This window comes from Rhea americana, unplaced genomic scaffold (genome assembly GCF_003343005.1).
Source record: "Rhea americana isolate MKP2758 unplaced genomic scaffold, rheAme1 scaffold_32, whole genome shotgun sequence".
In the NCBI taxonomy this organism is placed as follows: Eukaryota; Metazoa; Chordata; class Aves; order Rheiformes; family Rheidae; genus Rhea; species Rhea americana.
In genome coordinates this window covers 3,947,982-3,971,871 of record NW_028186446.1, presented here as the reverse complement: position 1 = coordinate 3,971,871, position 23,890 = coordinate 3,947,982, and the positions used below count along the sequence as shown (strand labels likewise).

At 34.8% G+C, this 23,890-nt stretch overlaps 1 protein-coding gene across 1 annotated transcript in view; it reads left to right on the top strand.

Moving 5' to 3' along the window:
* SGCE (sarcoglycan epsilon) overlaps positions 1–23,864 on the top strand; it is a 41,401-nt gene extending 17,537 nt beyond the window's left edge. Inside the window, exons 5-12 of the mRNA XM_085310567.1 lie at positions 2,441–2,513; positions 5,785–5,983; positions 7,672–7,834; positions 11,202–11,413; positions 12,128–12,154; positions 12,874–13,062; positions 17,799–17,842; positions 21,021–23,864. Of these exons, the coding sequence (XP_085166693.1) occupies positions 2,441–2,513; positions 5,785–5,983; positions 7,672–7,834; positions 11,202–11,413; positions 12,128–12,154; positions 12,874–13,062; positions 17,799–17,842; positions 21,021–21,037 (924 nt within the window). The 3' untranslated portion in view covers positions 21,038–23,864. The remainder of the gene's footprint in view (positions 1–2,440; positions 2,514–5,784; positions 5,984–7,671; positions 7,835–11,201; positions 11,414–12,127; positions 12,155–12,873; positions 13,063–17,798; positions 17,843–21,020) is intronic.
* The last annotated feature ends 26 nt before the right edge of the window (positions 23,865–23,890 follow it).

Below are 23,890 nucleotides of genomic sequence, written 5' to 3'. Positions count from 1 at the left end.
CTTTCTAGGAGACATTTCATTTCAGTGAATGATGAATATATTAATAACTTATTCAAAATATAGAGCAAAAAAGCCTTTGTGAACAACTGTACTTGATGAGTATCTGAATTCTGAACTTTGTAAAATTCTACCCTAAAAATGGACTGGTTTATTACTGTGCTGGAAAATAAACAGTTTTTTTAAAATACTGCTTTTATTTAAATGTCTTTTTGTCAAATACTCTCTGTTGTATTTCTCATGTTTATTGATAGATTTTATTTTAATTAGCACTTTTGTATATTCTATTCTTATATTAATACTGACAGAAAACACTGTTTTTGACAATTAGCTATCCAAATGTTTGAAAGCACCAATTATTCAGTAATAGCAATTGAAAGGGAATAAGGGCTATATTTCCTGTCATGCATATCATAGAAGACTGAATCAGACACTCTCTAGTTCAGTGTTGAGGAAAGTCTAGTAATCAATTTGCTCAAACCATTTTGCTTCAACAGCAGTGTTTTTGTCTTAAACTCTTTATGAATTTTTTTCTTTCTTTAAATTGTATTTGATATAGCTGGTCTTCCTCAAGAATGACATCTTTAAATATTACGTTTTCCTTTAGATAATTTCACCCATGCATAGTTTTATGTACATGATTCGTTGTTTTATTTCAGCAGGACTAATCACCTGTGTAAAATTAATGAAGTACAGAAGTGCTTGCAGACTGCTTAGCTTTTTGCAGAGGAAATATTTAAAATTGCCTTTTATTAAATGGCATATGGTTCGAGAGTCTAGGACCTGGACCTAGACCTCCATTCTAAGAGTGAGCCCAAGCCTATGTTTGAAGTAAATCTTGCCTAGTGTACAAATTAATTTATTGCAAACTTGCTCTGAGATGTGGTTTTTGATTAATTCCATAGTATGAAAGGAAGAAAAATTGCATGTGATCCACGTCCAAGTGCTRTGTGAAAGGAATGATCATACATTCTTGGCCTGAATCTAACTTTCACTCTGTCCTGATGTCTGTGTTGATGTCATGGACCRGTGAATTAGCTGAAGAGAGCTCATGATGTGAAGGGCTTCACATTATGGGTAGCCTAGCAGTAGAGTGGGTAACTCTACTGCTGGGTAGGAGCACAAGCTCCTTTGAAGGCAGGTAAATACAATTCATTCTATACAGAGACAGCCTCCACCATTGTCACTCTTACTCCGTGCAGGTGTAGGGTCCAAACTAGCAACTCCTAATGTTGAACTCAAAATGGGTACTAGCATGTTCCTGTATAGATCTTGAACAACGAAGAGAATTAGGCTTTCTAAATACTGATGTTTAAGTTACTGTTAGAACCAGCTCTCTGAAAAGTTAACAGAAACAAGGGTTTGAAAAATCTCAGGAACTGATTTTCTATTACTTTTTTAATGAAACTGTTACATGACATAGGGCATGTAGTTGTGTCATGTGAGCTTTTCTCCCTACACTTAAATATGCCTGCAATACTTCACAACACTATTTACTGAGAAGCAACATAGTTCTGTCACTATAGCTGCTGCTTTGCCTGTCTTCTGTGAGTGAACTAAATTGTAAACTCAGGGAGAAAGGTAGTGTAGTTTTATTTATTTTGTGAAACATTTATCACCTTTTAGGAATTAAATAAGTTACAGTACTGATAACCAACCTCATTGCATATTTTTATGAATGAGCATGTAATCATAATACAACTTCTGAGTATAGTCATGCAGTAACCACTCAGTATTTGACAGTTGTGATCATGCCAGGCCTTCCGTACATGTGCATCCTTGCATAATTTCACCAACAGTAGCATAAATTTCCCAAAACAAGAGGCATGAATGCTACATCTGTTTCATACAGTTACAGATTCCAGGGTTTTGTTTAAAACTACTTGTGTTAGAGTAAAGCTTATGAATCCATTTGTGGAGTATGACTTGACTGTGGCTAGAACTAAATTTAAATCCCTGTCCTAAAGATGATGATTTCTGGGAACCCAATAATCTTTCCTTTAAATATCTCTAGTTTAGTTCCCCAGGAGCTATCAATGAATGTAGAGCTTGTAGCCTTGGAATGAGGGGCTGGAGGACAGGAGGGGGAGTGGAGAAATACATCTCTGCTAACGGTGTTTCTAAATCAAAGATAAGAAAAAAGGATATGCATGTATCACAGAACACTTGTGTCTGGATCAAAACATACTACAGATATTCTGTACATACCTATATTTGGGTATAGACTGGTAGATAAAAATCCAGTATCCTGACTTGAAGGTAGTATCGAATACATATGTTTTATTTTTCAAATGTTATATTAATGAATTGATACACTTCAAAAAAGGAGGCAAAACACTAAAAGTCAAAATATTTTTAATTTATCAATTTTCATTATTTTAATGTTTCATAGACTTGATTTTTATATTTGCATTCTTTTGCTRTCATGTCTTTTTCATTCTAGATCACTGCATATAACAGGCGTACTTTTGAGACAGCAAGACATAATTTGATCATTAATATAATGTCAGCAGAAGGTATGTACAGAAAGAACTTGTTTTTTTTGAACTGTATAAGCAAAAAAATCTTTTTCTCCTGTTCTTTTAAGATATAAAATACTGTGAAATAGTAGTCCAGTATTCAAGCCAAGTATAGTGGCCCAAAGGGGAAGTAAGAGAGTTTTTCCTCTTTTGGATTCAATTTGTTGTTTTTAGCTATAGCACTATAATCTCTTATTCATAAAAATGTCTATGTTTGTCTTTTTGGAAATAATTTTCAAAAAATTTCTGTTTTCAAATGGACCTTACAAAAAGAATTTTTCTGTCTTTCTTCATATTGATTGATTTACTTGATATTCTTTATACGAAGAATAATTATAAGTGCATTTTAGAAGGGTATCCAGTGTTGATATTGAAGGACAAAGATTTCAGCAACAACGTGCTACTGTTTTTCATCTGTTGGTGAATTTGAGATTAGATTTTTCAAGTAGAGGGTGAAAAACTTGTAAAAATTTAGACAGTGCCCACATTCCCCAGCAGCATAAGTGGATATTGCTCTGTTGAAATTAATTGAGCTGTCAAAATATGTCATCGTCAGCAGAGCTGGTATTCCGGAATGGTATCGTAAGGCACCAATATGCATTTTTAATGTCTTAATGAGAGAATGAGTTTCATAGTATAAAATGCTTCAGGACAGCACTGACCTTAAAGATTCAGCTTGCCCTGTGTATCAGCCCATTTGTAATGACTACTTCTTTGACAGCTAAGAACAATTCTGACTAAATTATCCAAATACTACATTTCTCTTATATTATCATAAAGCTTGAGCCACAGTGGTGCTGACGTATGGTGCTACTGACATTGTTTGATACAGTGGATTTGAATCAGAAGACATAAATAATAATCAAGATTGATTGGAAAGGAGTATAAGAATTAAACTGTGCATCAGCTGGGTATTCCGTAGGTATGCAAACAATACATACAAGATTGGAAGGCTACTAGCAAAATGCTTTAAAATAGGCTGATGTTTTTTACTTGCTATTAGATATTTATTTTACTTGTTACAGTCTTTCCACAGGAATGCTGCAGTTAAAACCTTGTATTCTAGTATTATGATAGCAAATTTTCTACTTTTGCAATATTCATATAATATTAGCAGATATGGTGGCTTCTGGACAATGTGTCAACATTTTTTTCAACTGAAACTATTCATCGGATCTGATAAAGCCCCAGGTTAAGTCTGGGAAAAAATAGTCTGGGTTTTTTTTTTTTTTTTTGAAACAGTATTTTTCAAAATTACATTTGAAATATTCATTTTCTGATTTTTAAAATAATTTGCAAGAGTCATGAAGAAGAGACAAAATATTTTGATTTACTTAAATGAACCTTTAAAAATTATTGAAATATATAAAACTATGAGGCAAAAAGGTTGCATAAAATGATATTTCTTTTGGTAGAAATATTTTTTTCACTAATTTCTGGTTGTCTCCCGATCATATATATAACATACTGTATAAATCTTAAATGYTGTGCTTCTATCTGCAAGGCATATGTCCCACTGGGGAAAAATAGTTACCAACAAGCACTTATAACTCTCTTTTAAAAATCTTGCTAATGGCCAGTTTTTTGATGGGAGAATATTTTGGCCTCCGTCTAGCAATGGATGTAAATACATGCTTCATTTTACACATACAGGTAACTACATAAAATGTAGTGGTATTATGCATTGCATAATATTGGAAGCATGTCTTTATTAATTAAACAGAAATAAAGTACTCGGAGCCTTCAGGTTTAAGCTGTGATTTTTTTGCTATATTCCTACAATGCACAGAAGACAGTATCTGATAGATCACCAAAAGAGAAAATTTTCCTTCCCCATGATAAGCCTGGGAGGCAATGCGTGTTTTGCTAAGTTACATTATGAAGCTAAGTTTGTAATCATCATTCCACATCATGGGCAGATTTAGAAAACAGGTTATGACTTCCATGGAGGTTTCCTTTAAAAAATAAATCTGAATAGTTTGTTTCCTTAAAATTACTTCTCTTGATAACATTACAGTATACAGCTGGAACTAAATATATACTATTTCCTCTTAATTGAGAGTACATTATTTTATGTTTGAGGTAACGGTATGGCATAGGTATAATTTCATACCTTTGTATTTCTTTCTATTCTTTTGTTCGCTGTGGTGCTCATTATACCTGTCAGTGAGCCAAGTTTATTCAATAAAGCATCGAAAACCACCTCAGCAATAAAGTGAAAAGTTCTCTGCTATTTTAGTGAGTTAAATCAGCTCAGTGAAGAGTAAAACAAATAGTGGGGCTAGTACAGGGTCAGAAAGAGAAGGGAATCAGTCTTTCGCTGGCAACAAACTGTTACATTGCATGCTGCAGAGGCGGTAGCATATCCWAATTAGCTGGCTAGCCCGAGTGGGCGACAGTAGTACCTGTGATGTAGTCGCGAGGGCCTCTCTGAGCTATGAAAACCAGCTGACAACCTCATGCAGTGAAGTCTGTGCTGCGGCAGCTTTACTGCTAGCTTCCTGAAGGACTACAAACATCACGGCCAGACCTTGATTCCTGTGTAGACATGCCACAAAACAGCTATCCTTACACTGCCTCGCTGTAGGGTATTAGATCAAGTAGTCTATCAGTTGCACTTAATTTTGAAAGTTGTTTCTCAGATAGCTAATAACTCATAGTTCATATCTGAAAGTGGTCTGGCAGCTTAAGAACACCAGAGCATTGATATATCTCAAAATGGAGCGCACTATTCTGTTTTTCAATGGGGACAATTTCTGAATGTTGGATTTACATGATCAAGTAAGTAAKTAATTTAGGAAGATAATGTGAACTTTTCAGGGGAGTGTGTTGTCATCTTCAGGTTCAACATGAAATTGCAACGTTTTGAATTTTCATCATTGCAGTCTCTCAGATCAGTGTCTGGATCATTGCGAGTTGGAATCTGTTGTCACTACAGGTCACAGTTTTGACCCAAGATAAGCATGAATGTAATTTTATCTGTTTAATGAAGATTAAACCAGCTGAGAWTCTCATTCTCCAGTTCCCTTCCTCATCTGCCAGTTGCTTCATAAATTGCCAATGGCTTTCAGCTTAGGTAATAACTAATGGTACTAACAATGTTTAATTAAACAAACATGATCAGATTAGGTTCAAAGTGAGTTAATTCAAATAAAAAGGTTTTTGGAAAGGGATATCAATCCTAAGGTGGTATTGAATTAATTGTTAATTTAAATACTTTGTTATGAGGCCTTCATTAAAGGCAAAACTCTTTCTTCTTTGCAACTAGATTTTCCTTTACCATATCAAGCGGAGTTCTTCATAAGGAATATGAATGTAGAAGAAATGTTAGCAAGTGAGGTTCTTGGAGACTTTCTTGGAGCGGTGAAAAACGTATGGCAGCCAGAGCGCTTGAATGCTATAAACATTACTTCGGCACTAGACAGGGGAGGGAGAGTTCCACTTCCTATTAATGACATGAAAGAGGGGTAAGGACATGTTAGTCTAACATTTTTATTTTTGTCTTTCTGTCAGTTCAAATGAAGTCTTACTGAAATGCTTAATTCTTTTCCAGGCTTTCTAGAAACATTGCAATTATGGTTTTACATTTTGAAATTCAGGTTGTTAGTAGATACTGAAAGTGCACTGATTATTATTATACCATGAGTTTGTTGTGTTACATAYCATTTCAACAAGCTACAGTTCCTATACTACTTTACAATCCCATAGTGAAAAATACTGTTAATTTCAAAAGAGTTTGTAGGTAAATACATTTATTTTGTGTTTCCAGTGTTACCTCTGAGTGTTTGTTTGACATACRTTTGAGTATTCAGCAGTACTCMATTCACAAAACTCAAGATTTTGAARCAAAGTGTGACAATGTAAGTTACAAAGTCACTCAGATTTCTAAGACGATTTAGCATCTGGCAGYGTCATTTGTAGTTGTACTCTTAGTACAATATGTGATCCTTAGTTGTGTGATTCAAGACCACTGTGGACAGTTGAAAGTGATAAGCTGAGATKTTGGGGGAATTGATATTACTGAATGTAAACTGCAGGAATCCCCTATTTCCAATTCTGATTCGTAACCACTAATTCTGTTCTGAAATACGAGACTTCATTGTGAAAMTAATCAGTCTCTCCAAAATATGGTTATGATAGTGCTTTTGCCTAGGAAAAATAAAGGAGTCTAGTGATTTTTAGATATTTATAGGTCAAATAATAGCTAAGGAAAGTATTAGGAGTTCCTAATCCAAGATGTGCGTGGAGGGCTGTGCAGAGATTATTCTTTCAAAGCCCTTTTGTCCATCTGATATTTCTGAACACATTATGTGCAAGAGAGAAAGCAACTTTGCCAATGAATACTACAATGTACCACTTACATACTAATTCAAGTGGCTAAGCAGATTTATATCTGAATTTTGTTCGAACTTTTAGTYGGATAATGCCTGATATACCAAATGGCAACCAGGACCTAATTTCTATTTCAGCATCTATTGATACAATATTACCTGCTTTAGCAGGCTGTGTATTTTGCAGCAGCATCGTACGTATTTAAGTATAAAAAATGATGAATGAATAATACAATCAGTTTAATATCCCTTATTTTATTTATTATTTATTTATGATAATGAGAATTTAAGTATTTTGTTTACATTCAGCTTTTAATATTCTGCAGACTTTGTTGGCAGTGCATAGCTACAGTATAGAATCTTTCAGGAGAGGTTGGAAACTCTGGACTGTTCATATTAGTATTAGGTTTAGAAATATTAGTTCATATATTTTTGTGAAAATCTGGGAAGAGATACTTTAAAAATACTATGCTGAGCAAAACGGATAAAATCTTGCTCTTTTGATGTGATTTTCGAAAGTAATACTGATTTTTCCAAGACGAACCTACRCTTGGAGCTCTATGACTTTCTAGAAATTGGCAACTCTAATGTTAAGCAAACTTTATGTAATGCAGCTAGAATAAATTCTAATAAGTAGCTAGAAAAACCCATTTGATTCCTMTGTTTAGATGAGGTATACTCTCAAGAAGAAGAAAAAGTTTGGGTCTTTAAAACACACCTGACTGTTACTGTGAACAATAATAATCTTTGGAAGAGTATGTCACTGTCCCTTGGGCATTTGTGAGAGGTTATCCTGACAGTCTGTTACTCTTGTCTTTCTGCAGCGTGTATGTTATGGTCGGTGCAGATGTTCCTTTCTCTTCGTGTTTGCGAGAAGTTGAAAACCCACAAAATCAGCTGAGATGCAGTCAAGAAATGGAACCTTTAATAACCTGCGATAAAAAATTTCGTACTCAATTCCATATTGACTGGTGTAAAATCTCTTTGGTGAGTTATTTTATTATTGTATGAAAATGATGCTTGCAGAAATGCATTATTTTGTGCCAGACATTATTTATGTAAGAGTTTTGCTAGCCTGCCCAAAACAATTCTGCCAAATTCCACTTCACTGTGACTGATCAGACATTGTTCTCCATTTAGCAGAGACTGTTAAGATTGTGAAAGGATTTTGCTATGTGGGCTGAATTCTACTATAACTGACCAACAGTGAAACCACCAAATTCATTTTCACTAGTGATGACTGATATAAATGGCTAAAGAACTCTAGGGCTTACAGAGCTAAAAGTAATGTGAGAATTATTTAGGTAAGCAGAGTTAGTTAATTCAGTCTGCTAATACTGCTCATTGTACTTGTTTTCTTTAAAAAGTACATACACATACATATTTTTTCAAAAATTGAATCTACAGAACTGAGTAGTTAAATAGTATTTCTATCTTGTTAAAAGTCTTTCTGAAAATTGTCTAAAATGTATTTCATGTTAAAAAGGAAGAGAAAAAGAAAATAAAATTTTGTTGAGTAATAGTATCAAAATAAATAGAATATTCTTCTCAAGTCAGTCAAACACAAGAAAAAAATGATAACTGAAAACAAGAATTTTCTGTGGAAGGAGAATAATTCACAAAGAAGCTTTTAGAGTTTATTTTTGTTTAGTTTTGACTAGGAAAATCAGGAACTGATACAGTACTGAAAGAGACCATTGCAGATAACTTTGAATATAAAGATGGTGAAGGTACATCAAATAAACTTCTTAGATGATTGTTCAGATATTACCCAAGATGAAAGTGAAAGGGAGATATGATGAAAAGTTTTTACATAACAAAAAAAGTGTTGGCTATAAAAATTGATATTTCCATACACAGTCCATTAGATAACCTCCAATTCTTTCTTTTCTTACACTAAGAATTAGGAAAGCTCTTTGAAAGCTAGAATATGATACTTGTTTTTGAAATAATATCTGGATTATTTACCATTTATTGAGTTAAGAAATTGTAAACAATGTAGAGAAAAATATTTACAAACACCTGAAAAATAATAGAAGGCTGAGTGGCAGTGAGCCTTTGTCAAGAACAAATTTTGTCAAGTCATGGATTTCCTTCTACCAGACAAGAGTAGGGAAGGAGCAGTAGATATCATTTCTTTTTTGGTACAGTCTTTTCATGATGTCTCATAAGTAAGCTTGAGAAACATGGTCTAGATGAAACTACCATGGACATAGTGCAAAATTGGTTGGATAGCCATAATCAAAGCAGAACTTTTCATTAATAGGCTAGGTGACAGAATGTGTTTATTAAATTAAATTTGCAGGCCCCATGAAACGGAAAGGAACTACAAGTTCTTTGAGGGACAAGATTGTAATTCAGAAAAATGTTAAGAAATTGGAGAAATAGCCTTAGAACACATTGTGAAGGAGAAGTGGAGGAATAGTGCACTAATGCAAGAATAATCAACTGTACACATGCAGAATCAGGAGCAACTGGTTAGAAGTGCCTCTCCAAAAAAAAAAAAAAAAAAAAAAAAAGAAGAAGAAGTCTGACAGTAAAAGTGTCTCATAAACTAATCACGAAGCAGCAATGTCATGTTATTTTGAGAAGGGTGGAAATCACCTTGGGATGTGTAACAGGAAAAGACCATCTAAGAGAAGTGTAGTTTTTCTTGCAGTTTAGCAGTCTAGAACGCAATCATCTCCCTTCTTGAGCTTGTCACTTGTTTTGGCAGCCTGCCGTAATAACTGAATTTAAACAGTCTTCGGGGTGTTTACTGCTGCCAACAGCATCATTGCTGCATGCTGTAAGCTGGTGGCTGAAAGGGAAAATGGAGCCAAGATTACCTCCACCTAACCATAGTCTGCTTTTCATAAGGCAAAACTAGGGGCAAGGTCGCAAGCTCTGTGGATTGGAAGGGAGAGAACTCTATTTCCCATAATCACAACATAGACCAGTGAGTGAAAAWACAACCATCGTATCCTCCTCCTCTCACTTTTTATGAGGTGACTTTGGCAGTTAACACCTAAATCAATGAGTGGATTTAGGTTTGTGGGTCCCAAACCCTGGAAAGAGGCACAACTTAATGTASTCAGTGCTATTGTTGGATAGCTTATCCTCACTCTCTGTATGAGCTTTGGTCAGTCACATTAGTAGATGCCTAAATCTTTCTTGTGCGTATACTTAAGGCTTGAGATTCCACTAGGTTGCTAAGTGGAATTTGGTGTACCTAACCTAAACATCAGCACTTAGTAAGTGGAAAATATATAAATTGATTTTTGTCAAACCACCTTGTACTTAAAAATATAGGTATTTGAAGCTCAACAAAGTATTCTTGCTAGTGTTCCATAAAAACCTTTTCAACCACTGCGTAAGTTCTAATGCACCAGTGCATGAATTAAAGTGTAAATTATAGAAAAATAACCATCAGTTGCAAGATTTCTCAATTAAAGTTCAGGCAAAAGGTCAAGCACATAGACAAATACAATTAATTTTCATTAATGATCTGGGGAGAGTTCTAAAAATAACATTGATCAAATCTACCAGGACTATCTAACTGAAGATACCAAGAAAATGAAGATGTAAAATTTGAAGGTCATGTGAGAAAGGTAGTCAATTAGTTAAATGCAATGTGAAAATCAGTAACAAAAAGAAAGTTGTATTTCTGGGAACAAGATACAGATGTTAAAAAATACTCGTGGCCAGGAATGCAGCCTTCTAGAGTCCAGTTGAACTTGAAGKTGCAAAAACCTTGAACTCTGGATCTGATCAACTAAATGATAGTACGTCTTGTGGTGCAGTGCTTCCTGCATGGGGTGGGTGGCAGGAGGCAACAGAGCTGGTCGGTACAATAGCTTAGCTAATGCCTCTTGCTGTTTTGAGCACTAGGTGCAAGGCCTTGATAGGACAGAAGCTGCAGGACACGTTGTAGGTACTCTGCTCTTCATCTCTAGCAACTTCATACAAGAGAGGGCAGTATTGTTTTTTAGGGAGACCAGTAAGAAATGGTTGAATTCATCAAAAAGAAATCAAATAATTAGATTGTAGTAAAAATGGGYCAAATTTTTACTCTCATGTTATCTGTGCAAGATATCCGTAAAATTAATCTGTAAAAAACAGAGTATAGCTGGTAGGCATCAAATAACATAAAATCAGAACAATGTTATAATACTACCTATGATAATGATCAGAAATTTTCAAGGCAATATGAGGTTTTATTTGTTAAAAATAGAATAATTATTGGACACAATTTTATAGAATTTGTGAGATGCTGTATAATACAGATTCTTCTCTATGTCATGGTTAGTTAAATGCTTTCTATTTTTACATCCTATTAATTTGTTATATATTTTTTCCCCCTTCTGGGTATCAGGTTGACAATACAAAACAGGTTTCCACCTTTCAGGAAGTGATCCGTGGAGAGGGGATATTACCTGATGGTGGAGAATACAAACCACCTTCTGATACACTGAAAAGCAGAGACTATTACTCGGATTTCCTAATTACGTTGGCAGTGCCCTCGGCAATAGCACTGGTGCTTTTTCTAATACTTGCCTATATCATGTGCTGCCGACGGGAAGGAGTGTGAGTACTTTACTACGTTAATAAGTAATTGTAATTTTTTTTTAAGACTGTCATGGATAGAAAACTGTTTGTTAGAAGAACTCTGTTCAGTTCATAAAGAAACTTAAACCAGGTGAAAAGACATCTAATTGAAATAATGAACTATTTTTCATCTAACCACAATAATRATTTCCAAGAGAGTGGCTGTAGGGACTGTAATTGTTCTAGTTGAAAGGGTTAAAATTCTCCACATATCCACCAAACCCCTTTCCCCAAACAAATAAAATAATAATAAAGGMTCATTGATTTAGGAGAATATTAAGTAATTTCTAAGATGCTAACTTTAATAAAATAAATCTGGTTGAGGATATGAACTGAATTTAGACATATTATAAAGGAGATTAATATAAAAAGAAAGCAGCAAGTAACGTAATTTCTACCATTTCTTACATGAACTACAATTTCATTTTGTCACAGAATTTAATTTAGCCAAAAGCTTGTTCTTTAACTTGCATTTTCATTTCTGTGCGTGTGTGTGTCTATCATCAGTATCACATCTTTATATGTGCGTTCATCAAGGCCTTGTCATAAACCTGGTTGCAAATGCTGCCAAGCTGCATTTAGCAGTAACATTGTCAGCATTTCCACATCATGTACTATTTTCATCATCAGATAGATTTAATGTTCCAACTATCAATGCTATTATTTAATTCATAAATTTTGTTTTGTTTTTAGGGAAAAGAGAAACATGCAAACACCAGAGTAAGTGTCTTCTTTCCTGTTATTTTTCTTTTCTCATTTAATTTTCATGCTCAGTAGCTTGTCATGCTTCATACATGTGTGTCATAATCTTCTTTCATTCTCTTTAATCATGGTTTAATTCATAAATGTGAAAGCTGCTTTTAAAACAGAGCCTTGGCAAGGATAGAAGATGACAATAAAAAGGGTTTGAAATTAACAACTATCAATTCAACATAAAATAATTTTGTTAGAATAAACATATTAATATGCAATTTATTCTCTTCGTTATGGKACTTCCCAGTCTGTATCTTAAAAGACAGTGAACTGAGGAAAGTGTGTCCTGGAAAGCATCCAGTGGCAATATTAGTGTGTTATAAAACTAATCTTCTATTAGTATTTGTAAGTCTACCACAAGAAGTAGGAGTTATCAAAATGTTTATTTTAACAGCAGCAAATAAATGGAATATTAGCAGTTAAGTTGTACAGTCTTGGATCCTATGCAACATTTTCTTCCAGATAGCAAAACTTAGTGAAATAGTTACTGCCTTCAAAATTAAATGAATCCTTTATTTATTACATTAACTGTGTTAATCAGGAGATTTACTGTAATTGCTGCRCTATTGAGTGGGTAGCATGCAACAAATTTGATCTTTGTATTTTAAAGAAAAATAGTAATTGTCTACCCATTTAGACAGAGCACTTAAAATATATACTTACTATTTCATTTCTTTTTGACATAGCATCCAGTTGGTCCACCACAGTGCTATACAGAAATCAACCAAAGAGCTTCGTGACATGTCTAAAAATAGAGAGATAGCATGGCCTCTTTCAACGCTTCCTGTCTTTCACCCAGTTACTGGTGAGATTGTACCACCCCTTCATACAGACAACTATGATAATACTAGCATGCCACTGATGCAAACACAGCAGTAAGTATTTAGATTTTTTTTTAATACTTATAATCATTGCATTACACAATTTAAGCTATGGATTCTAATGATTTTTGTCTGAATGTGTTTATCATGGCGGTATCAGTAGTAATTCTGTAGTGTAAGATTGCTTTGATGTTTGCATTTCAAGCAGAAGTAAAGGCCTTCTGTTATAAAATTAAATGACTGGAATTCAATCTCCAAACTTGGCAAGGAACTTTTTGTTCAAAATATACATTCCTGCATATTTTGAAGAAATACTACTTTGACAGAAGAAGCGATTAAAATGTTTGGTTTTAGAAATCCTGCCTCATTTAATTTATGTCTTTGGTGTTCTAGTATAAAACTACCACTCACCCCATAATATCCAGACTTTTAAAGTACATAGTTATGCACCTGTCATGCAGAGTTTGTATTTGAAATGTTAACATTGAACAGAAGAACATATTCCATTACACAGATGATAAATACAGCTTACCAAGGAAAATGTGCAGAACTCTCAGCCATTTCCATTGTTGCTAGCTTCTCTCCAAAACAGAAACCAGAAAAATATTTATTACTATTTCTTAGAGTTTGTTTGTCAGAAACTTTCCTATAACTCTGACTCATCGGTCCTAAATCAAAGGAGCTGGTAGGGCTGTAGGAAAAACAAGACAAATTTCTAGAGAGGTTTAGTTGTGTTATCTGGATTTGAGTAAATCTGAGCCGATGGTCTGGGAAGTGACATTATCATCCATTCCCATTTCATAAACTCTGTAGCCCTGTCCCTCCCAGAAGTGTTCTGTTTGTGCGTGGTCACCCTCCTTGAAATACTCCATTTTCCCAGTCCCTGTGACAAGGGAAGAGGAAACATGCTGATGAGTGAGGGGAGGGGTGGCAGGTCTCTGGAAGGTGACATAACTGAATGCAGCCCTGCAAACACCAGCAGGGAAAAACGGCGTTTCAAGGTGCCGCAGCAGATAGTAGGACTCTGTTAGGGAACATACCAATACTGATTGCTATTTAACTACCTGTTCAGAATCTGCCAATACAATTAAGCAGCCTCATATTAGCTGCTAGTTGTATCACTCTGTACCCTCATCTAGTTTTCTTCTAAACTTGACTGGTGAATAGAATTACTTTCTGATGAGAGAAGTATTATTCTGGTTAAAATATTCATTGTAACAGGAACAAAAAGACAAAACACAGATTTTAATGAGATTTCCAGGAACATTCCGTTGTGGGTATTTTGATATTTTTCTCCTTGCTACATGCTCATCTGGAGCATTTGCTGGCTTTGCTTTTATTTTCAAACAGGAGGTAAATTGAGGAGGTAAACTTTCTAGGTGGTCTGCCAAAGAACAAGTGTCCACTCCACAGCTCGCTCTTCTCCTACCACCACCAGGCTGCAGGAATCGGAAAGYCAAGGTGCTCAGCCCCTGCGCTCCAGCTGTCTCTCCGGCGCAGCTGGGGGGGCCTGAACACACTGGCTCCCTGCCTCTCTGGTGCAGGGAAAGCACAGAGCTTCTTTAAAACCTGTCCAGAAGGATCTGGATTGCTTTCACTTTGACAGGAGTGTCTCACACCTAGTGCCAAGGAGCAGAGGGGTGCATTTTCTAGATTGAAAAATTGAAATGTTTTTGAGAGCTATCAAATAGGAGAMACAAATTTTACAAAAGGGAGTTCTTCCCAAATGCTTCCCAAAAGCATTCTGATGAAAAACTTAAACCAATTGTTTAATCTTTTTCTCATACTAAATTTTGTTTTACAGTAATGACAATCTTATAGTTATGCTTCYTATATATATATTTATTTTTGAAGAATGCTAATAAGTTGAACTACTCACATTTGGTGGGGGTTTTTTGATGATTTTTTTTTTTTTAAAAAATCCTCCATTTCTTGGAAGTTGTTCATTTGGCAGAAAAATGGAGCAAATTGCCTATAAGCAAAAACAGAATTGGCCAACTCCTTTTTTCAGTCTTTTAAATATAATAACATGAAAGATAATGAAGATTTTGAAAAGGACAATCAGAATTGATAATTAAATTACTAATAACCAGAGAAGATGTTCAAACCACCAMCAACAAAAAGTAATAGTATTGCATTCTATATTTTAGTAGGCATAGTATAATGATGTATTTGTAAAACTAGATTCTGCAGATTAGGAAAAGGGAATCCATTATTCTTGGTAGGTGTTAGTAATAGATAATAATTCTTAGGTAAATAATATTTTGCTGCTGAAATACAATACATAAATATTAAGAAATACTTTTGAGCAGGGGCATCTCAAAACCAGTGGCTTAAATGGAAGTAACTAAGTCTTGTCCACACCTACACTTTTATGCAACAGTATTTTTACATTGTATGAAATGCCTTTATAGAAAAGAATTTACTCTTTTTACTGTTGCTCTCTATCATGCTATATACTTCAAGGGAACGATGGAAAGATAGGTAACAATTGCTGAAGTTTCCTAAAAACTGTGTTATCTCTGTGCTGCACTCTGCTGGTGCTTTAGAACCAGAACTTTGATACAATTTCAAGAAGGAAATGCTTTTGTTCTACTGTTTTTAATTACTTATTTTGATTGTCTTTCTCATTATTAATTGGCTCCTGTTTCATTTACAAAGATATGATTAGGGAGTTGGACTAAATTAACAGAGACTATTTGGAAACCTGGCGTTTGCTGTGAAGAATGCTGTATTATTACCAATGAAATAAATTTATGTAATATGAAATTTTCAATAAGAGTAGATGATAGAAAGCAAGAGCAAGGAAACAGTTCACTTTGTTATCTTCAGATCTTGCACATATTACATGGAAAGGAATAATAACTGCTACTTATTATTCTGAACTTGATAAGAGGCAAGATTATTGATTTAAGTCGTTAGTAAGGAAAAAGGTGCAATGAAAGATATATTTTTGTGTCATGTTGAAATCATTTTCTATATTATTTCTGCAGTCTCTGTGGGTCAGATGCTGATAAACTTTAACTGTAGTAATTTATGCCTCCAGCTGGACTTTCATATGACTATATGACACAGTCATTTGTCACAGTTTAAGGATCTCCTRCTAATATTCTTAAATGCTAAGAATAAATCAGAACAGACTCCAAGTTTATTTTTAAAGCAAGAGATACTGGCTTTGACCATACTCTATCATAAAAAATTATTTCTCTTACACTAAGAAGTTAACAGAGAAGTTATTGTAATCAGTGTACCTTGTGCTATATTCTTACCGATACGCAGCATCTTACTTGCTGTTTGGCTAATCAGAAAAGTCTTAGTTTATAAATAGTTTAAATCATTTTTATCTCTATTTTGCAGACCCACCAATTCAGATACAACTTTTGTGCCTTAGTATTACATAAAGCCAGCAGTCATATGAATCTGGTACACKCAAATGTGAATTGCTGGAATCAGACTGTATTTCTCGCTCAGCTAAGCATTYGCTGGCTTCTGCTGACCCACAGCGAGACGTCCGAGAGCGGTGCCTCGGGGAAGGTGTCCGGGCGAGCCGGGCCGGCTGGCGGGTGCTGCCCCACGCTGCCGTAGCGCGCTCCTCCGCCGGCAGGCCTGCGCGAGGGGGCACGGCGCGGCCCTCCTGCCGCTGCTCCCGCGCCAGCACTGCCGTGGCCCTAACGCCTTTCGTAATGTAGCTATGCGCTGAGTGCTTTCTCCTCTGCTATCTTAAAGCAAAACTCTCCAAAAATTTCTCCAGAAAGTAAATCTGTACAGATTAGCCATTTTATAATTACTTTTAAGTATTCTTCCCTGTATTTGACAGTTTTTTCTCTATTCAAAATAGCAATTTTAAAAATAAAGTCAAAAATTACATTGAAAGAAACAAGGACCTGTCAGCATAATCAATTTTGGCCTTATAGGATCTTTTACTTATTTTAAYGCTAGGAATTACAATCAAATAGTACAATACTAGCTTGTGTTGACTTAAAAACAATTCCAGGTTCTGATTGCRAGCACGTATTTATATCAACTGCATCGTAAAGCTTATTTAAGAAATGACAGAGTCAGGATTAGACTTCCAGATGATACTTTCAGTCTTTCCTTTGTATACCTGGGCCCTGGCACTTAAAAGATTTGTGCATATGTGTCTCTCTATTCACTTGATTAATTGCAAAGAAAGCCAAGGCTGCAAGTGTTTTTATAACAGAAGTTCCAGAGCCTGTGCCAAAAGCTCTTTGAAGTTACACGCACAACTCTTGCCACTTCAACTGCATTACAACCTCCAATTCCTTTCTGTAAAAACAACTCTAGTATTTAGTACCTCTTAAATTAGCCATTTAAGAAGGGCACAAAAAAGGGTAACTTGGCTGTGAGTAGTGTCACAGCCAAAGTTAGTCTTACGTATGATACTAGTTGAATATTCATTCATTCCACAGTCAGTAATGTTTCAAAGATTGTCACCCTTTCTCTATTTCATTTATGGAAGCAGAGTTTTGCATTRCGTCTGAAGCCAACATGACTCTTGTTGCCTCCCTCTGGCCTTTCACATATTTGAACCTGACTGACAAGTAAAATGATGGGAGCTATCCATTAACACTATTTTTATTTCTTTTGTTGACTTATCTAACCTTTTGTCAATAGTGTTTACTTAAAGAAAATAGATTGTTGCTTCATAAGCAAAAACAATACAATTTTGAGTAGAATGACTGAATTTTTATGTGTAACATACTTCAGACTTTGCATGGAAGCATTAAAAATACTTTCTTCTTTCATTTATTTATTTTCATTTTTTGTAGGAACCTGCCACATCAAACTCAGATTCCACAGCAGCAGACTGCAGGTCAGTATTAAAAAATTGCTCCGCCAATAAAATGGTCAGTGGGCAGGAATCACCAATCAAAATATATACAATCTATGAGCAGTGGAAACCATTTTCAAATATAATGAAGTATTACAGCATTGTTTTGCCATGGCTTTTTTAGATTAATTGGTGGAAATTTGGGATGAGATTTATTGGACAAGTGAGAGTCAGTATGAACCACTGGTATCTGGTAGAGCTAAAAGTTGGAAACATAGCATTTTTTTATTACAATGCCACATTTAACCAGATTCTCAAAGACAGTTACACTGTTTGGGTTCTACAGAACTTGTTAGGAAATTAAATCTTCTCATTCCTACCAATATCATCTAAGGTCTTGAAGAAATAGCTTTTTTTTCTTGCTGGTACTAAACACAAACAGTTGATATTCAGCAATTTGTGGGGAGAACAAGTATATCCACACCATTGGTTTCCAGCGTCTTGTTACTTTTGCATCTTTTTCACAAATCATAACATAGTGATTGAGCTTCTGAATGATCCCCATCAAAGTATCGGTAAAGGCTGGGATTTATTCTCTTTAGTTAGCATATCAGATCATAGAAAAAACTACAATCATGTAGGGAAGAGGATAAGGATCATACTAGGAAAATGTAGAGGCCAAAGAATAACTTCTGAGTATTCAAAGGAGTATTTAGGCAAAACTCTGGAGATACATGTATTGTACTACAGCTCTGAGAGGAAGGTTTGTTTTAACTTAGGCATTACAAAAGAAACTCTTGTTTTCATTCAAAATCCTTCTTCTTCATTACTGCTTTCGGGGATTAAAGGAGAATTCCGTATGACAACATTTCAAAGATTTGAGGCAAGTATATAATACGTGCTTCTGCCCACGTCCTTTTTTGTTATCTGGGAATTAAAGACACATTTGTATTAAACTGATGGTAGTTCTACACAGTATGRTTAAAAAGTTTGCTATTTGTGTGCTTTATTATATATCGGAAATGTCAAGTGACACTCGAGGTTTCCATCCAGAGCCTCAGCACTGGTCTGGTCTGAAATTTATAGTAGTTCTGTAACACTCAACTACTGTAGGCATTTGTAAGGCAGAACGTAAATGTCACACAGTTCAGCTCTTCTGTTATGAATACTTGGCTTTGAGAATTCCAGTCTGTTCTGCAGTGGAAAAGATGCAAAATAACYTGAGAGTGATTTCGTAGTACTGTAGATTTTATAATATGTATGTTGAAGATGGTGGTGAGGATACTTATTTACCAAAGAAACAAAATACAAGCTAGCATGAGTCTGTTGCTTGTAAATAGCTCTAAAGAACTCTTGTAGAAATATGTCTTAAAAGTTTCCCTGTGTACAATTAAAGATCTGTATTTTGTGAAGTAAATATTTTGGTTAAAAAAAAATCACTCTTAACTCTTTCTAAGCAGAAGCAGTTCTAGGTAGACTTCAAAAATACACGAAAAAAWTCCCCTTTTCTTGAAAGCTTACTTCTCAGTCTATAAAATATTCAGATATTTGGTTTGCCTTAAAAGATCAGCATGTATATTAACAAGAACAAACTGTATTAACATGATTCTTTTATCAGTTAGTTGCTCTGGCTAGATCTGTGCTCTGTTCATGAGTTTTTATCTGGCAYCAACAAATTTTGGTTCAATATCAGATAAAAAGGTGCATGCTTGGCATAAACTGTGAATACTCATTTTCTACAAGTAGCAACTTGATGTTTTAGATGTCTTGAATAGCTGACCCTGGGTATTTGTTGCTGCTAAATCTTTTAATAATTTCTAAGGGATTGAAATATAATATTTGGTTCTTGTATGTACATTTTTTTGTAGCGCAGTGCTGAAATTGGCACAGTGCTACCTGTCAGACAAGTGCATATGTATGCGTGCACATTTATTTTCCTCTAAACTCACTATACTTCAGGCACAGCCTAGTTACTTTTCATTTTGCATGGGTGAGCTGCAACATGCATCTGGTCTTTCACATCCCTCACAGACAGTGTCTTGACAAGCTCTCAGAAATGGGAAAACAACTTATTTGGGATAGCACTTCCTCCTGCTTTCTTAGTTTACAGTGACACTTTCCTCCATAACTCAGATGTACAGATGACATGACATGATGGCATGTGTCTGATGCAATTATCTTCTAAATGGAAATTTAAATTTGTATTGTCAGAAGCTTAAGGTGTGTGTTAGATTTCAAATAAATCTAGGCACCCTAAGATTTGAAGTAGCATCAGCATAAACAGCGACCAAATTTGTCTGTTCAATAAAGAAGTTTACACAATTAAGACACAAGGCCAGAAAAAACTATAAATCATAAACTATAAAAATATAAAATTATTGTTTTTTTTTCCTTTGCTATGGAGAATTCCCAATGATAACCAGCACTAATAATAAACTAAGAGAATAAGCAGATATTTAATTTTTAAAGGCTCAGTAGGAAGTACTCACTATTTAATTTGAAGACCAGAGAGAAGYTAATAAACCATATCATCTTCAGTGATTATTTGAATCCCCAGTTAGGAACAAAGGAATTTGTGTTACCGTATTTAAAAATGCAGCAAGTAGACTTATTMGCTTGACTATTTTGAGAAGTTAAAACATAATTGGGAAGGAATTGTGTGAAAGATAACAATTTAAACCTAATGCTTTTATTATGCTGCTGAAAAGTTGATAGTGAATTATAATGTGAAAAGGTGTATTACTTAAGTTTTGTTTTTTATAACTACTTCTCTGCAGATTGGCAAAATTCATGCTAACTAGCTTGACCTGTTAGATGAAAAAAGTTATACGGTATTCCTCTAATACTAAAGAAAAAAAAAAGTGCATGTATACTGTATACAGCATTTCCAATTTCAGTTTCCCATTCTCTGTAGTCTGTCAGATCCCAAGTAGAAAGATAAATTCACTATGAAAATGATCTTTTCCAAGACATCTCCTTTCCCCAAAGGGCACAAGCAAAGCTTTTTCCATATGCCATCCCTTGGGGTAGGTGGTAATTTTACCTTTTTTGTTTATATTGGTTTTGACAAGCTGGAAAGATACAGCCTGTTTCTACTGATAATTCTAACGTAGTCACTGAAAAGGAATAATAAATACCAGTTAGGTACTATGTTAGCAACTGATACTGTTGAAGTATCTTTTGACCCTGACGGATTATATAAAGTCTCATCTATTTACAGGTAAATGGTATTCCTGAGGAAAGAAAACTGACAGAAGCAATGAACTTGTAATCAGAGAAAGCAGTAATTATTTTATTTCCTTATTTGTTCTGATTGATTGATGCATGAGACTTTCTGGTGTATATTGTGCATGCCCACAGTAATAAGTGATTTCAGTGCCAGACAGTACAATCACTTACATATAACTCATGTATTGTATCTTTTTGTACTTTGGACATTTTTGARAATTTGTAAACACGGATAACTTTTTATATTTGTTACATTGAGAAAATAATCTTTCAAATATATGTATTAATAAATATCAAACTTTCTTCTATCTTGTGATCTCTTCTGAGAACTTTAATGGGGAAGTCAAAACTTCAAAATAAGCAAAAGGTTCAAAGGACTTTAGACTCTGTCCTATGGGACGACATAATTGCCTTACATTTGCACACAAAAAGTAGTAGTATGTAAGCATGAAATTTTGTGCAAAATAGTGAGGCTTAGAAATCGTATTCCAGATTTATTAGGCATTCGTTTTCTAGAGATAAGAAAAGCGTAATAAGAGAAGTTATTTTTTTGCAAAAAGCTGAACTATTCATGGTGAAAATTGGATTTCTGTTCCTCTACCAGACACTTAAGAAATTTGACAAGATGTAAGCAATAAAACATTTAAAATCTGTCCATTCATTCATGTAATTATAAGAAACCGTTATAAACTACTGGAACCAGAAATGAGTGTCTTTAATAATAAATTTTGCTGTRGCAAATATGGAGCAACTCTTAAGCCCTTTGAAAATATGCTTTAAAAATTATTTATGGTATTTTTTGWTGCCACAATGCAATTTATTTTTGCAACTTCTACGCTATTCTTTTTGAGCAAAAAATGCTCATGAGAGAGCAAGSTAAACCTGTAAACCAAGGATTACATTTTAGCTTCTCAAAATTAAGGAGTYGATTAAATACATACTGTGCTGGGAGACTGTTACTTTAAACAATCATCTATACTGAATTCTTAAAAATATAAGCTTGATAAAAAGGGTTTGAACTGAGGCTGAGGTTTTCTTATTTTTTAATATGGTGATGATTTATCTCAAGTGACATTTTAAAATAATTAGTTTTTCTGATGCTTGCATAAATCCTCAATTCAACTACAGCACAATGAAGGATTTAAAGGACTTCTGCTGTAACATCTCATACTAAGTTCTCGAGGTTTTACCCCCAAAGGCTCATACTATTTTTAAATGACACTTGTGCTTTTTCTGTAATATTCTCTTTTTCAGGAGCTGTATGTTCATCAGGCCAGTGGCATTTAAGCACAAAGCTGCATCTACTTTAAAATTTGCTACTATATGCTGGCTACATTTCTTTAGCTAAGCAGTTCCTTTCTGACCAGGTCTTTGCTCAGAGACTCCCTTAGGAATTCAGGACTGAGGCAAAAAAAGAAACTGTAAAATGAGGGTTTTTTTCCACATTATTCAAAGAAAGACCAAAGTAGTCACTGGCATTTTAGAGTTATGGCCCTTTTTGGGGAAAACACATTTTTTTATTTCAAAAAGACTATGCATTTTTAAGCCCACAGTGGTGTAGTTACAGGATTGGACCTGAATGCAAGGCYACAGCACACAGTTAAGTGCTGAGACTTTTTAGATACTTCTGTGCAAYGGGCCCAATAAAAAGTGCAGCAAAATATATAAGCAGTGCTCACTGTGGATAAGCACACTCCATTTGTATTTCAAATAAGACAAAACCAACTTTTTTTTTTATACTTGCACATTGTCCAGCCTGAAGGGTCACTGTTGCTAAGGGCATCCTAAACACGAACCACAACACACACTACATCATTAACAAACTCACCTAGCCATACGCATAGTGACAGTTCCGATTGTACTACAAGAGGCTCGGCCTGTACTGGGTTGAAAAAAATAGACCAGTTTCTGAACTAGGTGGAATGAGCGGCCCTTCCTACGGCCTTTGGGAGTGGCCTGCATCACATCTGCCCGCTCACGTAGTCAAAAYGTGCCGAGGACCCGACAGACAGCCTGCTAAGAGAACGGTCGTTCTTCCCAGCAGTCGGGCTGGCTGGCTGGCAGTGCAAAATGAATTCCAAACCAGGCAGTCACCTGTGAGATTTATATTAAACAGGTACCTTTTTCATCTATGCTGTGAAAAGTTTGAGTACAACCAGCCTTTGAGTTTTACCTCTAATTTTAAATGCATAAGCTCCTACTGCTCTGACACAGAAATGAATGGAATGGATTTTAAATGACGATTTTGAATTCAACACAGGACTAAACTTTGTGACTAGTACTGGTTTTGGATCATAATTTCTGATAATTTTAGGACAATCAGTTCAATCAAGCCATTCTTACTTTCTCTATCTGTATTAATATACAACAGKGCCAATATATTTAAGGAAGTTTCCTAAACTGTTATGTACATAATTAGTTTGTACCAGTGAGTGAGTGCTCCATATATTCTGAAAAGAATCTACTGATGTGGAAGACTTGGGTATTAAGCACACCTGAACTATTTTAAGGTTAAAAGCTTCATTTATTTTAGGTAAGTTTTAATAAGAAGTGATTTATTTTTACTTACTTATTAAAATATCTACCACAGAAACATAGATTTATAAAGCTGGCTAAAGTCTCTTAATCGTTAAAGAATGATTAATATTAGTAATATTTAAAATTCGTGATAGTTAAACCAGTAAATTCACAGCCTCTTTTTAACCATGTACAACAGTATGAACGATATTGTAATGATTAAGTGACAGTTGCAACCAAAATAAATAGAAAGCRTTAAGGATGTCTTTGTAAATATATGAAATGTAAAAATCTAATAAATAGGAAAACGTTAAATTAAGTAGTCATGTTGTTGCCTGTTTATTA